General features: G+C 35.8%; 1 protein-coding gene across 17 annotated transcripts in view; it reads right to left on the bottom strand.

The window, feature by feature from the left end:
• The window catches only part of VPS13B (vacuolar protein sorting 13 homolog B), a 778,478-nt gene that overhangs the window by 339,459 nt on the left and 426,536 nt on the right, over positions 1 to 12,483 (bottom strand). For all 17 annotated transcript variants that reach the window (XR_011389260.1, XR_011389259.1, XM_051844655.2 and 14 more), the window contains one exon: positions 2,633 to 2,744. Coding sequence is in view for 15 of the 17 variants with exons in the window: in XM_051844655.2 (XP_051700615.2) it covers positions 2,633 to 2,744 (112 nt within the window). In the remaining 2 variants the exon portion in view is untranslated. The remainder of the gene's footprint in view (positions 1 to 2,632; positions 2,745 to 12,483) is intronic.

Below are 12,483 nucleotides of genomic sequence, written 5' to 3'. Positions count from 1 at the left end.
TTTGGAAAATTTGGCCCTCTCTACCTTTCTTTCAGGAATTCACAGGGCTCCTAGTCTTTTAAGAGCTCTGAGAAGCCAAGCTGTTACAAAGTGTTTTCAACTTTGGATAACCAAAAGTTTGCCAAACTTGTTTGAGCAACTATTAATATTGCATGAAACCTGTATTTTATGGAACACATAGTGGGAAACATTGTGAAATGGACCACAAAATGAGGGAAATTACCTTTCACCAGAGAATTAAGAATAAAGTTCACAGAAATGGAAAAAGTATAACACAAACTGCCACACAGCCTAGTCTTTAAACTCCTTAGCTCCCTCACTCCACAAAAGGTTTTAGAACTCCAGAATGACTAAATGGTAGTAGTTGAAAAGTTAAATTATCATAGAACTAGCTAAAAAGGTTCAGGCTTGCCTTACATTCTTTTCATTATGATTTTTTACATTGAGATATAAATCGCATACTATATTTCAGAACATTTCATTACCCCAATATGAACCTCATCTTCATTAACATTACTTCCCCTTTTCTCCTCCCCCTAGGCCCTAGCAACCACTGATAGACTTTGTTTCCACAGATTTATCTGCTTTGGATATTGCACATAAATGGAATAATACAGTAAGAAGCCTTCTGCATCTGGTCCATTGAGAATTTATGGTTATCATCATCACAGGAATAACAAAAATCGACTCAGGATGCAAGGCCCTTTGCTCTTGTGTGTACATTTTTATTCTAATTGAGCCACTCCCACACTGATTATTTCATTGTAATGTGGTTTCCTCCTCATGCTATTCTTCCTCTGATGTTGATGATACAGCATTTCAAGGAGACCTTAAAGTGTTTCTGATGAACTCCTATGGGAAGACCTTTGGTTAGTTCATTTATTTAGAAATGACTATGGAATATGAGCTTTCAAGATAAAACAATTCGGTTGAGTATGCTGTCTAGCACCCAGATTTTTATGATGTTTGATATTCTAACGTGTATTGCTACCCTGGGGATAGGAGGGTTCGCCAAGCTATTATACATGTTTGCAGTTCAAGTTCTCTTGAGCAAGGAGGTTAGATGGTCTCATCCAGAAAAGGAATAAAAGATCGACCTTAAGTAATGCTAACAGTAAAGGACTCTTTAGGAGGAAGACAAGAAGAATGAAAAGAAGCGGCTGGATGGATGGCTGGAAAATCTAAAGGAAATGCCTCAGAGAGTACATACTTCCAATCAACTAAAGATACATTTCAGGCAAGAACCAGAAAGGGAAAGAGTAGAGATAGGAAGGAGCTATTCTGATTTATTTTATTGATAATGAAAGGATTTTTAAAATAATGACAAGATTCCATCCATCCAAAGGAAACTGGGACCCTATTTGAGGACCACTCACATCTGAAGTAGAAAAAATAAGTAAACCTCAAAGAATTTCCAAATGTTGGAAAATTAAAGTATTTTTTACCCACATTCTACTCTCTACTATAATTCCTCCCTTAGGTTTTAAGGGATGCAAACGATATGAGTCATAATCTTGGCTTTATCATTGTTTGACTAGAGACAACTATACTTTTAGATTCTCACTATCTCAATCTATGAAATACTAGAGAAGTTGCATTATGTAATTCCTGAACCTCCATTAGCTTTTACAAAATGAGTTTTTATGCAAAGCAGTTAGAAAAATTTACTTGAGGGATGAATATCATTGAATATGGAAAATATTAAAAGGATGAGACCATGATATATAAATCAAGGGGGAAATGATCAACTCATGTATCAGAGACACTTGAGAAATAAAATCCTTAAATCCCTTTAAAATAAAAGATAGCTGTCACCTTCTAGGTGGTAAGTGAATTACCAATATTTTCCTGGCAAGGAATATTTACTGGTGAACAGTAGAAATTTCTTTTTTAGAAGAGGGAGACTACAACATCTGAAAAACAGACCAGCAGGAAGAATAAGACACTTGTTCATCTGTATTTCTGTGACTTTTCTCACTTGGTATTATTTGCAACTGTACTTTCATGTCTGGCAGCAGTGCCAACTTCAGTCCAAATCATGTTGTATTTTTATCATGTTGATTACATATGTTCACCAGTTTAGTTGTCCATATATGCTTTGTGTGGTTTGCAAATACTCAGTGACAAAATCCAGAGCACGGCATTTTCACAGAAAGTGTTTACTGTGAAATTTCTCCTTAGAAGTTTGCTTTTCTTTACAGCTTTGATCCATATGACATCCAGCCCTACATTTCAAATAATGGCTTATTCTTAAATTAAGAAAACGCTTCGCTTTGATACAACATGACTACAGTAGGATGTGGTAGTTCTAGAGAGGACCTCATTTTCTTATGTGATTAGAGATTTGGTCAAATTTGAAGTCTGCTAAAATTTTCCAAACTACGCTTCTTCAGTTTTATGGTGACTTGGTACTTACATTCTGTTATTCATCAACACTTCACAGAAATACTTGATTTGTCTGAATGAATTTAAAAACCCACAACTGAAGAAAATCAGAAAAACCTGGTTTTAAATATCAAAAGACCCCAAATGAAAAGTACTTCTACAGGCCACACTAACAATTTTTATTGATCACTGTACTTCTTGGCAGGATGAAATTGTTGCAAGATTGAACATAAGAAAATAAACTTACTGGTAAATATCTTTCCTGAGGACAGATCTGCCAAGGGGATTGTCAGCCTGGGGTGCCATGGCAACAGAGCCAATCTTCAAAACCATGGTGTCTTCTTTGCCTTCTTGATTCACTGTAACAAAAGAAAGAGACTTATGAATACACTGCAGATTTGCTTGTAACTTTAAGCATAAGGAGAAATCTGTGAGGGAATGGGAGAATGACACATTAAGATATGAGACCAATAAATGAGGCATGATAAGAGGAAAAAGTTAGGTTTAAAAATCAAGGTATTTAAAGTTGTTCTTAACTATTTTCTGCATATCCCATTGGGTGGTTATTTCTTAAAATACACAATTAAAATAGTGATGAAAAAATAAACTCTACCCCAACATTAAAACACATGATATTAAATACATTTAAGTTATGTAAGCCATATGCTTATCTAGATACACAATGAAAATACTTTTACAATTTTTCATTTATTTGAAAGTGCAATGGGGTAAAAATGAGGTCTTCCACTCACTGGTTCACTCCCCAAATGCCCACAATAGCCAGGCCAAAGTCAGGCACACGGAACTACATTTCAGGTCTCCCACGTGGGTAGCAGGGACTGAAGTACTTAAGTCATTCCCTGCTGACTCCCAAGGGATGCATTAGCAGGAAGCTGGATCAGAAACAGAGGCCGGTGCTGTGACACAGTGGGTAAAGCCGCTGCCTGCAGTGCCAGCGCCTACATGGGCACCAGTTCCAGCCTTGGCTGCTTCACTATTGATCCAGCACCCTGCTATGGCCTAGGAAAGCAATAGAAAATGGCCCAGGTCCTGGAACCACTGCACCCACATGGGAGACCCAGAAGAAGCACCTGGTTCCTGATGGATCAGTGCAGCTCTGGCCATTGCAGCCATCTAGGGAGCGAACCAGTGGATAGAAGACCTCGCTCTCTCTGTCTTTGCCTCTCTCTAACACTGCCTTTCAAATAAATAAATAAATCTTCTAAAAAAGTAGAGGCGAGCTTCAAACCCTACTCTGATATAGGTTGTGGGCATCCCAAGTGGCAGATTAACTGCTGTGCCACAAAAGCCTCTGATTACAGAATATTAAACTACTCCACTCTTCCTCCCAAGTGATGATTTTGAATGCATTTCTTTGTCTATAAACATAATAAAGGAAGTCAATGACAAATTCTCAAAGCTATTCAAATTTATATGATTAATAATAATTAAATACAGCACACAGACTCACAAACATACAGTACTTTAAAACTCTAATGCATCAGAAAATCCAGTAGAAATACGATGACTACAATGCTGAAAATGGAAAAGACTAACTACTGATTTAACATGGGAAAACATTTCAACTTGTTATTCTCAGCACTTTTTAATTTTAGTATTTTTTCCTGTGAAATTGCTTGAGGGATACAAGTAGTAACTTCACATTCTTTAAAAGTTATATATCCGGATGAAGCCTAAAATTAAGTAATCTCTGAAAACAAAGGTTAAAAAGATCTGTATCAATTCTAAATATCTTCTTTGTACTAAATGAGACATTATTTAGTAATATGTTCGCCTCATATGAAATTCAACACTTAAAAAATAACTCATGGGCTAATTCAATGTTTTTTTTTTTTTTTGTAAGGATTCTTTGGGATGGAAAGAGATTCCTGATGACTACACTCATTAAATCTTACTCTGTATCTTCCAACAGATAATTGCACTGTAGTAGCTGTTTATACATTGTTTACAATTGTTTAAAAATTGTTAACACTATGCAATAGTCTGGATTTTGAAATAAACATATTCATACATTAAACTCGTAATTTCTCTCAAGAAATTCTCATCTGCCACAAATAGAACAGAAAAGGGCTGGCTGCAAGATCTTGAAAATATCCTGAACAAAACATGCCTACAAAGGCACACAATCCATATTTCCCAAACTGTGGTGCCCAAAGAATGCAAAAGCTAGGAGATTATTTCCAGCTGCTTCAGCAGTACACTTGGTATGGTCTGACTTAGATTAGTCCAAAAAAAGAAAGTCAGAATTAAGAAAATCCAAAAAAGTAAGTAGAAAGATATTCAGTGAGAGAAAGAAGGAACCAAAATAAGAGGATCATAAAGGGAGTGGGGGAAGGCAAAATGGCAGTGAGGCAAGAGGAAGGAGAATAACAGAAGAGTGGAAAAAAAAGAGAGAAACCATCACAATAAGTACCAGCATGTGGAAACCAAAGTAAAGACAATGCTTTTAAATGTCCACAGCAAAAAAAGATCAAATAGAAAACTACTTCTCATGCAGCTGCACTATTTTCAAATGTCGAAGGATCTGGCTTGATTATAGGGCCTTATACTATGAACATTGTTTACATTTCACAGATCTTGCATTTTATGCCAAGCTTATCAAATAGTTCCATGTGGGTAAAACCTCTGATTAAGCAGCAGGCATCAATTAACTCAATAAATAGTAAGCCTGGAGAATAGACCACACCACAAAAGTGCAATTAGTATACTTGCTAACTGTTCTTTCAGGCTGCAGATACTACCCACCATATGAACGTCTGAAATGTAATAGAAACACTGCAGTAAACGAGGTACATATGGAAGAAAAATGACGTATTTGGTGTTACATACAAAGCCAGATCCAAGAACAGAATTCTGTTTCTGTTAGAGCCAAAAATGTTCTCAGTAGATTACACTGGCTATGAAGTTATAATAAAAAAAATAAGCACTTAATGCAGATCATTCATAAACTAGATTAAAACAATTAATTTTATTAAAGAAATTATTTAGCTTATCACAATATTCCATTGAGATATAAGGAAAATAATAAAATACATATTTATATAAGACTGTGCCTTGAGTCATTTCTTCAGTTACATTACAGCTAAAAAAAAAAACAAGCTTCCCTTTTTAGGTTTATTTCACCTGCATTTAATAGTTGAACCATATGAGGAAATGTTCCCTCTCAAAGCATTTTCAACATGAAAATGAATGCCTTCCTTCTTTGCTTTAACTGTATTTTTAAAAACTGAGTCTCATGAGAAACTACTCACTCCAGAAAACTCATATTAGATCCAAAAAACAGTCCTGTATGCTGAAATACTCATAAAAATCTTAAGCTAGAAGCTGAACACCTGTAGATTTAGACTCTTTATAATAATTGCACATAATGCAAATAATACTCAGGCTTAAATCCAGACTTTCAACATTACCTCTCTAAAAAATATTAGAATGCTAAATATATTTTTATCATTAACTATTAGATATATACATTATTTGAAAATTTTACATTAATGTAGCATGTATATAAGATTTTATCTTTTTTGTGGGGCAACATCTTATGTATATGTGTTTGTATGTGTGTGTGTGTGTGTGCAGATGCATGGTTGTGCATGTGTGTATGCCAAATGAAAAGGCTATACATATAGCTGAGATCATGAGCTTACATCATTAATCAAAAACTGGAATAAAGAGCAGAATTTTCAAACAATTTTTGGATAATGTAAAACTCTGTTGCTTACAACTAAGTTTTCTTTAGTCCAGCATGAGATAAATATCATCAGATTCTCAATATAAACTCAGTGGGATAAAACATCTAAAGTCTCAGGAGTATTTTAAATTGCCACTGTGTCATGTTATACTTTTATAGTCATTAAATACTGTGACAGCCCTACAGAAAGCTATCAACAAAACGTTTAATTAGTTGTTGCTATATTAGCAGTTAAAGACAGAAAGGCGGTTTAATAGATGTGTAACCATGATGCATATAAATGGAATGTTTAGCTGCATGTAGTTTATGAATCATCTCTGATATGGAGGGCTCTGTGATAGGCATAGATTACTTGGTGATATTTTTATAATAAAGTTTCTACAGGGAAATATGATGTAATGACATTTAATTATAGTATCACATGCATTAAGACAACTTACACATACATTTTCAATTTAATTAAACTGATAAAATTTTATGTGAACTTCCTCTGAAATTCTTTCTAGAATAAAGTCAATGTTATATCTTCCTAGAGTCATTTAAGTATTTAAAAAATGATTCCAATTTCTAATGGAATTTCTGCACCAATCATGACTTCCTTATTTGTTACATTATAGCACTTAACATGTATTAAAGGAAACATCCAATCTTCTATATAAAATGTGATTTAAGAATTTATCTACACTTGGGGTAGGTATTTGGCCTAGCATTTAAAATGATGCTTGTTATCTCTAAGTCTCTTATCAGAATGCCTGGATTTGAGTCGGCTCTGCTTCTGATTCCAGATTCTGCTAATGCTTACTTTGGGAGCTGCAGGTGATAGATCGTGTAGTTTGGTCCCTGTCATCTACACTGTAGACTCCAGATTAAATTCCTTTCTCCCAGTTTCAGCAAAGCTTAGTCCTGGCTGTTATGGGCCTTTCGGGGAGTGAATCACTGTATGGAAGATCCCTGTGGGTGTGTGTGCATGCATGTTTCTCCAAAAAAAAAAAAAAAAAAAAACCACAAAGCTGATCTATACTCTTTAAACATTAAAATGCTGGTTTTATATGAATTTTACTTCAATAAAATTTTTTCTGCAACAATTTTATGGGTGAATTATGTTCATTTGAATTATGAGATTCATTGCAGAGAGAAAATGTAAAAAAAAAAACTAAATAAATACAACTTAAAAAAATCTTTGCATTTTGAATGCATTTCTATATTTGTATTTTCAAAATGGGAACTAAGGAACTAGTACAAGTATAAACTGGCAGAGCTGTTTACAAAGCCACTTTAACATCTCCTAATATTCTAAAGGTATGTTTTAGCTTAGCAATCCTCTTGTTAGGAATTTATTCTAAAGATATATATAGCCAAATCACATAAAAATACCACTAAGAAACTGACTGTTGAAAAAACCGTTCACATAAGAAAAAGATTAAAATTATCCCAAAAGACACAAGCAAAATATGACAGATTATATTTCCTAAAGATGTCTACAACAGTCTCTGTGTCATATGCATGTATTCATAGTTAACTTAAAGCATCTAAGCAATTGAATTCTGGAATTATGCGTTAAAATATCTAGCAAAGTGGAAGGAAGGAAGGAAGGAAGGAAGGAAGGAAAGAAGGAAGGAAGGAAGGAAGGAAGGAAGGAAGGAAGGAAGGAAGGAAGGAAGGAAATATAGCAGAAGTCTGGAAATACTTTTGAAATTACAATTAATTAATTGAAGATTTTCTCAGCTATAGCAGCCTTGTGGAAAATTGAAAGGCAACAATAAAACTGTGTGATATGTAGCATTGCCAACAATTACAGTAAAACAGGCTATAAACAAAAGAAAACCAAAACAAAATAAAAAATACAAACAGGAAATAATGTTTATTTTTCCCTTCCATTTCTCTAATAGCCAGATTCGTAGTTCTTCTGACATGCATGCAAATCTATCAGTGAAGTACGGAACCTCTTTCAATAAATCTTTGGTGTGCATGGCAACAATAACAACAAGCTAGAGTTAATGAATTTATGACCTCTGCCTCTTCACAGAGAAGCTCAAGTGCTGAACATACAATTGCCACTACTCACACTGAGAATGAGCATCCATTGCTCTTCTTGTCAACTAACCTGTTTCTACACACTGATTGGCACTGTTCAGAAAATACCACAAATTCTCTAATCCAAAAGGACTTTTAAGCAGTTTGGCATTTTTTCAAAAACAGAATTCTAAAGACAGAATTAGCATATGAATCAGAAACTTCATTCTTAGGTAAATACATTTAAAAATCGGAAAATCAGGGACTCCAACAGATACTTGCATTCCAGTATTCATAGCATCATAACTCACATAAGCCAATCGGATGGGTTAACGATATAATTGTTCAACAGATAGATGGATAAACAAAATGTGGCAATTCAATCATAAAAAGAAATGAAATCCTGACCCATGCTACAATTTGGATGAACCTTGAAAACACTATGCTAAGTAAAATAATCCAGACACAATAGGATAAATATTGTGAGATTCCACTTATATAAAACTTCTAGATGAGGCAAATTTATAGACATAAAATAGATTATGGGGCCAGTGCTATGGTGTAGCAGGTAAAGCCACTGCCTGCAGTGCTGGCATCCTATATGGGCACTGGGTTGAGTCCCAGCTGCTTCACTTCCAATTCAGTTCTCTGCTATGACCTGGGAAAACAGTAGAAGATGGCCCAATTGCTTGGGCCCCTGCACCTGAGAGGGAGACCCAGAGAGGCTCATGGCTCCTGGCTTTGGATCAGCCCAGCTCTGGCCATTGCGGCCATTTGGGGAGTGAACCATAGGATGGAAGACCCCACCACCCCTCGCCTCTCTGTAACTCTCCTTTTCAAATAAATAAATAGATAAATCTTAAAAAAGAAAATAGATTAGGGGTTACCAGTGGCAGAAGGTAGTTACTGATTAACAAATTTCCTGTTTGGGGCAATACAAAAACATTTCAGAAATAGATAGTGGGGATGGCTTTACAACTTTATGAATACAAACAATGTTGCTGAAATATACAATTAAATGCTTAAAACAGAAATAAAATTTTATGGTATATGTATTTCACCACAATAAAAAATTAGGAAAAAAAGGTGCCCAGAACCATAATCAAGAAATTTTATAGTTACAGGCAAACTCTGGCTTAAGGTAAAACTTTTATCACTATAAATAAGACCCTTCCAGTGATGTCCACCTGAGGGCCATGATCAACACTGACACAAGCTTGTCTGTTGTGTAGATTTGTACTACAGACAGAATCAGTTACATATTTCATTCAAAGGAACTCTGCCATGAACATCAAATAGAAATCAAATAGCAATTTGTTGAGAAAAATGTTTCCTCCAGTAAGAAATCCAAAGACTTTATGAAGCAATCCATATACCATAAAATGTTTTAATACAAATGAGCAAATTTTAAGAGAAATGAGCAAATATGTATATGAACAGCTATGTTGATTCAGGACGATTAACCAGTATAAACACTACTGGACACCTCAGGCAGGCTCATGGAAAAAAATCTACAAACCAATAATGCTACATATTGGAGGTCTAGTTTAAAACATAACAACTGGAGTCAGTGTTGTGGCGCAGTAGGTTAAGCCGCCATCTGCAGTGCCAGCATCCCATATGGGTGCTGGTTTGAGCCCTGGCTGCTCTACTCCTGATCCAGCTCCCTGCTATTGTGCCTGGGAAAACAGCAGAAGACAGATCAAGTGCCTTGGCACCGGCACTGATGTAGGAGACCAGAATGAAGCTCCTGGCTCCTGGCTTCAGCTTGGCCCAGTCTGGCTGAAGTGATCAACTGGGGAGTGAACCAGCAGATGGATAATCTCTCTTTCTGTCTCTCCTTCCCTCTCTAACTCCGACCTTCACATCAATTAATTAAAAAAAAAAACTTAATAAATGAATAATGAAGCATACATGTGTTTTTAATTTATATTTTTGACCAATATTGATCTTTTATGGTATGAAATGAGTTTCCATGGAGGAAACCCTAAATTGAAACAGTGTGGTAGAAATATTAGAAAAAGAACTAAATTTAGGGTCAGTTAATATACAATTATTCAGAAATTGAGGTCATAAAATTTTGAGGTTCATTTGTAAATCATGAACACTTTTCAGTTACTATAAAAGATACAATGCTTTACTTCCTATTCCATCTCTATGGCCTGTCATTTTCTCAGGTTTTCTCATATTCTCTGTGTATTTTTCTCTACCTCAACCTGACCACTCACCTACACTATCACTTTTTGTCCATGCTTTAGTAAAATGTTGATCTTACCAAGTATTTGCATCAATTGAAAATAATTAGAGAATTAGAAAAAAAATATAAAATATTTGATGGAAGAAATTTTCAGGAAATCAGAAAACCTTATTAACATATTTTAAATAAAATATAGGAATACACTCAAGATAGGAAAATAAAGGCTTCATATCACCAGATAGATATTTCTAGACAATAATACTGTTGGGGCCAGTGTTGTGCTTAGCAGGTAAAGCCACCACCTGAGATGTCAGCACCCCATATGAGTACCAGTTCATGTCCCAGCTGCTCTACTTCTGATCCAGCTCCCTGCTGATGTGCATGGGAAAACAGCAGAAGATGGTTCAGGTGGTTTGGCCCCATGCATATTTATAATTTTTATAAAATAGCACAAAACTTCTTTATTCTTTTTATCTAGATACAAAATTTCTTATTTCTTATCTAGATACAAACTTTCTGTGATTTTAATTGAAAATACAGATATTGCAATACTGCAATATGATGTCTTTTTTTTTTTTTTTTTTGACATGCAGAGCGGACAGTGAGAGAGAGAGAGAGAGAGAGAGAGAAAGTTCTTCCTTTTCCATTAGTTCACCCCCCAGTGGCCGCTGCGGCCTGTGCACCACGCCTATCCGAAGCCAGGAGCCAGGTGCTTCTCCTGGTCTCCCATGCGGGTGCAGGGCCCAAGGACTTGGGCCATCCTCCACTGCATTCCCGGGCCACAGCAGAGAGCTGGACTGGAAGAGGAACAACCGGGACAGAATCCGGCGCCCCAACCGGGACTAGAACCTGGTGTGCCGGCGCCACAGGCGGAGGATTAGCCTATTGAGCTGCGGCGCCGGCCCTATGATGTCATTTTAAAAATATAATGGAATAACCTAGATTCTTACCAAAATACTGGTAAATTTTCTGTAATAAAGACTAATCACGTCTGCTTCTATGGTGTTTCCCTCCCATTCTCCGTTGTAAAATAAAAAATAGTTAGATAATCTCAGCAATGTTTATGTTCATGTATCTTCCTTCATGATTATGAGAAAATGCTATTAAAACTCTCCAATTGTGACCTTTCTTGTATACAAAGCTTTTTTTCAAAAATATGTAAATTTGATATATTATCTAAAACTCATTAAATTTTGATAAAATAAAGATGACAATAACTAAAAAAACACAACAGCCATTGCTTCTGCAATGAATATGCAGTTTCTTTTTGGTTATAGTTTTTTTTTTTTTTTTTTCTCTAAAGACTTATTTTTTTATTTGAAAGGCAGAGTTATAGAGAGTAGAGGACAGACAGAGAGATCTTCCATCTATATGGGAGCCAGGAACCTAGAACTCTATCTGCATCTTCTATATTGCTGGCAAGGGCTCAAGCACTTGAGCCATCTTTTGTTGCTTTCCCACGTGCATTAGTTGGGAACTATATAAGAAATGATGCACACTGCAGGTGGCAAATTAACCTGCTGAACCACAACACTGGCTCTTGGGTTTTCTCTTAAATCACTTGCAACTGTTAGGTAGCCTAACTATTGTGGGGGCCAGGTGCTGTGGCCCGTGCATCCCATGTGGGTGCCGGTTCCATCCCAGCTACTCCTCTTCCAATCCATCTCTCTACTTATGGCATGGGAAAGTAACAGAAGATGGCCCAAGTTTTAGGGGCCCATGCACCCACATGGCAGACTGGGAAGAACCTCCTGGCTTTGTATCGTCTCAGCTCTGGCCATTACAGTCATTCGGGGAGTGAACCAGCGGATGGAAAACCTTTATCTCTGTTTCTCCCTCTCTCTGTAACTCTACCTCTCAAATAAATAAACTCTTAAAAAAACAAAATAGGTCTATTGTTTACTCTTAGTGTATTTCTACAGATGAGAGTTACTGTATAGTACTATTAGAATATAGCATATTCAGGGGATAGTAACTGCACAACTCAAAGGAACCCATTTTAAGACAATCCTTACAAAAATTAGACATAAAAAGTAGGATGTTTGTATTAAGAATTGGTATTGCATATACTCAGCACTAGAGGATAAGTCATTGAGGAGCCACAAAGCTCCACATATCTTTTTGTTTTAATTACAGAATGAAATTTTTAAAATTACAGAAATGAAAACCAATATTTTTA

This window comes from Oryctolagus cuniculus, chromosome 6, assembly GCF_964237555.1.
Source record: "Oryctolagus cuniculus chromosome 6, mOryCun1.1, whole genome shotgun sequence".
In the NCBI taxonomy this organism is placed as follows: Eukaryota; Metazoa; Chordata; class Mammalia; order Lagomorpha; family Leporidae; genus Oryctolagus; species Oryctolagus cuniculus.
The sequence above is the reverse complement of the archived record's forward strand: the minus strand, read 5'-3'. Positions and strand labels throughout refer to the sequence as shown.